Source organism: Epinephelus moara, chromosome 16, assembly GCF_006386435.1.
Source record: "Epinephelus moara isolate mb chromosome 16, YSFRI_EMoa_1.0, whole genome shotgun sequence".
NCBI lineage: Eukaryota > Metazoa > Chordata > Actinopteri > Perciformes > Serranidae > Epinephelus > Epinephelus moara.
The window spans coordinates 2,997,060-3,001,581 of NC_065521.1; the positions used below are offsets into that span (position 1 = coordinate 2,997,060).

General features: G+C 40.6%; 1 protein-coding gene across 1 annotated transcript in view; it reads right to left on the reverse strand.

The window, feature by feature from the left end:
* LOC126403527 (ribonuclease inhibitor-like) overlaps positions 1-4,522 on the reverse strand; it is a 110,669-nt gene that overhangs the window by 81,826 nt on the left and 24,321 nt on the right. Inside the window, exons 4-5 of the mRNA XM_050066254.1 lie at positions 1,046-1,219; positions 581-754 (exon numbers count right to left, since the gene is read on the reverse strand). Coding sequence (XP_049922211.1) covers positions 581-754; positions 1,046-1,219 — 348 coding nt within the window. The remainder of the gene's footprint in view (positions 1-580; positions 755-1,045; positions 1,220-4,522) is intronic.

Genomic DNA, 4,522 nt, shown 5'->3' on the forward strand with positions numbered 1-4,522 from the left:
CACCAGGCTCCACCCTGAAAGAAGGAGGGGGGTCAGAGCAGCACTTCCTCTTTCAGCATGCACACATGGACATTACATCACTCTCATACACATATTGTTATACACTGATAAAGGAACAGTCCACAAGGTTGATAACACACTTGAATGTAGCGTCTGAGTTCCTTTAACATGCAGAGATCTGTCCAAACTGCATCAGTTATTACCAACAGGCAATTATCATGTTTGTTCCTGGAGATGTTCTCCTTGGAGACCTCCTACACAAACATCTCCTTTTTATGTTCCACCAGTGTTCATACCTGTGACATTGTGATCTGAATGTTAAAGAGTCTACAGCTGCTCCGGTCCAGATTTTGATTTACAATAAATCTTTCAAATCAACTGTGTTATTTAATTATTCAAAAACAAAAGGAAATGATAAAAGACTTTGTGGAAAATAATTTTCTGAGTCTAGAAACTACTGATGAAGTTTAGTTAAAGGTCCTTTGACAGATCATATCAGCAGACACAACACAGGTTAGCTGTTTATCCACTGATGTAAATCAGATTTTAAAAGCTCTTTAATGGGTTAATGAATCCTGACCTGAGAGTTTCCAGAGCACAGTGTGGACTCTGCAGTCCAACAGAAAGAAGCTTCACTCCTGAATCCTGCAGGTTGTTGTTACTCAGGTCCAGGTGTCTCAGACTGGAGGACTGGGAGCTGAGAACTGAGGACAGAGCTTCACAGCTTCTCTCTGAGAGGTTACAGCCACTCAGTCTGGAGAGGAAATAATGAACAACAAGAGACAACTACTCATGACTAAATAAGAATACCCTGACATCCAGTTATCAAGTCACAAAAAAACATAAATGAGCTTCTCAATCTCAGCCAGCGTTCATATTTCGTGATGAGAATCTGAATACTACAAAATACATTGGAAACATTTAAAGATTTTATGTACAGTCACATAGAAAACCCTGTCATGAGAGGAGCTGTTTACATTAAATTGAGCTGAAACTTTACAGAGATGTTTCAACTCAATTTAAACAAAGTGTAACTAAAGCTGACCTGAGAGTTTCCAGAGCACAGTGTGGACTCTGCAGTCCAACAGAAAGAAGCTTCACTCCTGAATCCTGCAGGTTGTTGTTACTCAGGTCCAGGTGTCTCAGACTGGAGGACTGGGAGCTGAGAACTGAGGACAGAGCTTCACAGCTTCTCTCTGAGAGCTTACAGCCACTCAGTCTGGAGAGGAAATAATGAACAACAAGACAAATGATATTTGTGTTAAAACATTGAGTTTAGACTCTCAGTGACACAGCATAAAGTCTCTTCTCAGCACAGGTTTAAATTCCTGCAGTGTTACTATGATGCAGAATAGCTACCGCAGAAACATGTGGAAGACGTGACAGCTACTCATGACTAAATCCAGAAGAAACAGTAATCAAAGTCACACACACACACACACACACACACACATAATAGTGATATATAAAACCCTGTCATGAGAGGAGCTGTTTACATTAAATTGAGCTGAAACTTTACAGAGATGTTTCAACTGTCAGGATCCTAGTGTGTTTCCATTGTTTTCCCTCCCCTTTTGTTTTTGTCTTGTCTTCCTGTCTTGTGGGTGTGTGTGTCTGTCTGGAGCTGGGCGGAGTTGGAGTCAGCACTCAATCCTCCCCCTTTGAAAATAAAAGCCCAAAGGCGGATTATGAATCAGGATGCAGCTGATAACTTCTCCTCTTTGTTTGAGACACATATACTGATGGGAATTGACCATCCTGATGTCTTTATCCAGACTTTTGATAGACACTGTGTGGCTGTTTTGGATAAAGTGTCTGTGGTGAAATCTGGTTGTGCCCTAGTAAACCTGCCTTATCCCTGGATAAATGACTTCATCCGCTCTTTAAGGTGGAACGTCTGTGGAAGTCAACACATCTAGAGGTTCACAGACTCCACCTAAGGGAACTTAGAGCCTCTTTAAATGAAATGTTGAGGAATGCTAGGACACAGAAAAATCCTAGAGTCTTGTTTGATATGATTAACACTCTTGTTTCACCTGTTGTCCCCCAAATTCCTGTGTATTGTAAAGCAGGCAGCAATGAATTACTTCATTTCTTTGTGGAAAAGATCAGAGACATCAGGGGGAATATTTCACCACTGTCTTCTCTCTGTCTGTGTAATGTCCTCACCTTGCACTTGGTCCTCTTTTAACCCTGTGTCCTTTCAGGACATCACTGCTCTGCTCCTAAAAATGAAACCCTCCTCGTCTCCCACTCATGTTCTCGCTACTAAGCTGCTTAAAACAGTTTTTAATTCTATTGGCCCCTCTATAGTGAATTTGATAAATCTATCACTTTCAACTGGTGTGGTTCCCAGCTTTTTTAAACATGCAGTTGTTGAACCAGCACTTAAAAAGCCTAATCTGGACCCATCACAAGCAAAAAACTATAGGCCAGTTTCCAAACTTCCATTCTTGTCCAAGATCTTAGAAAAAATAGCGGCAGAGGAACTTACAATGTTCTTGAAGGTAAATAATGTCTTGGATAAATTTCAGTCAGGTTTTCACAGAAATCATTCTACTGAAACTGCTTTGATCAGAGTTTCCAGTGACATTATGATGGCAGCTGACTCTGGTGAATACACGGTTCTGGTTTTATCGGACCTTTCTTCTGCTTTTCATGCTGTTGATCACAGTGTTATGATGAACAGACTTAAAGAGTTAGGGTTGTCTGGTTCTGTTTTAAAATGGTTTGATTCTTACCTCACTGAAAGAAGTTTTAATGTGTTTATAAATCAGATTTTCTCTGAAACAACACACCTGACATGTGGGGTACCACAGGGCTCGGTTTTAGGGCCGATTCTGTTTTTATTCTACATTCTTCCTCTGGGACAGATAATTGGTCAGTTTAGGAATGTTTCCTATCATCTATATGAAGATGATATCCAGTTGTACTGCTCTTTCAAGGACTCCGAGTTATATAAACTGTCTTCCTTAATCAGCTGTCTGACTAGCATCAAACAGTGGTTAAGCGCAAATTTTCTTCAATTAAACTCGGACAAGACAGAGACTTTGATTATTGGATTAGAAAAAATCAGATCTCCCTTATTAGGCATCACATGGGTACTTCAGGCTCGTCCATCCAGTCGAGTCTTCAGAATCTGGGTGTTGTTTTCGACTCAGCTATGTCTCTCAAGCATCACACCAAAGAATTGGTTAGAAATTGCTTTTTTCAGCTGAGGAACATCTCTAAGCTGAGAACCCTGCTGTCAAAGGCGGAACTTGAGATGATCATTCATGCTTTTATTTCGTCCCGCTCAGATTACTGTAACAGCCTTTTTACTTGTCTGACTCAGAAAGAACTTCATCACCTCCAGGCTGTTCAGAACTCTGCTGCAAGACTTTTAACTCACACCAGTAAAAGAGCACACATCACACTGGTTTTAGCAGAACTACACTGGCTCCCAGTTCATCTCAGGATTCATTTTAAAACTAGAGGGGATCAAGCCTTTCAAGCAGTGGCCCCCAGACTTTGGAATGTTTTGCCACTGTCTCTTCACACTTTAAATTCTGTTGAGTCTTTTAAAAAACAGCTGAAGACCCTGTTGTTTAGACAGGCCTTTAGTTAGGTGTGGGTTCAAGTTCAGGTTCAAGTTTAGCATTCAGGTTATACAAGAATCTTGTTTGTTGCTAGATCACTAATCAGTCCCTCCAGGATGTTGTGATCTCTTTTGAGATGTTATGGCAGGAAATGCCTCATTTCACTGCAAACTTTCCTAAAAATTGTGTTACAATATTTTCAGATGGTTTTTTTTTTGTGCAGTGAAATTGCAAGAGAAGGCAAAATCGCAACAATGGTTATGATGCTGTCTCAGACTCAGAGCCTACGAGCATTTAATATGTACCAGCTGTTGCTGCAGTTTGAAGCAGTTTGATTTTTGAGCCGCTCTCCTCCTGCTCTCTCTGCCTGGTAAACATGAGCTAACACAGCAGCAGTGTTTAACATCCAACATTGAGCCGTTAAACTGTCTCAACATTCTCACTCTGACACCAACACGGCCTCACTCTGTCATTAAACCAGAGCTTGAAGAACCCTCCTGTGAACACTTGGCTGTATGTTTGTTTATTGTTCAGGTACATTTTGCTCCAAACATTGTAACATGGTGACATTTATACAGCGCTTCTATCCAAAGTGCTTTACACAGTGTTTACTGCTTATTCACACACTGACACAGTGATGGCAGAGGAGGTGGGGATGGAACCACCAACCCTGTTATCAGTGGACGACCCGCTCTACCTCCTGAACCACAGCCGCCCCGGTCCAGATTTGGATTTACAATAAATCTTTCAAATCATCTGTGTTATTTAATAATTCAAAAACAAAAGGAAATGATAAAAGACTTTGTGGAAAACAATTTTCTGAGTCTAGAAACTACTGATGAAGTTTAGTTAAAGGTCCTTTGACAGATCATATCAGCAGACACAACACAGGTTAGCTGTTTATCCACTGATGTAAATCAGATTTAAAAAGCTCTTTAATGGGT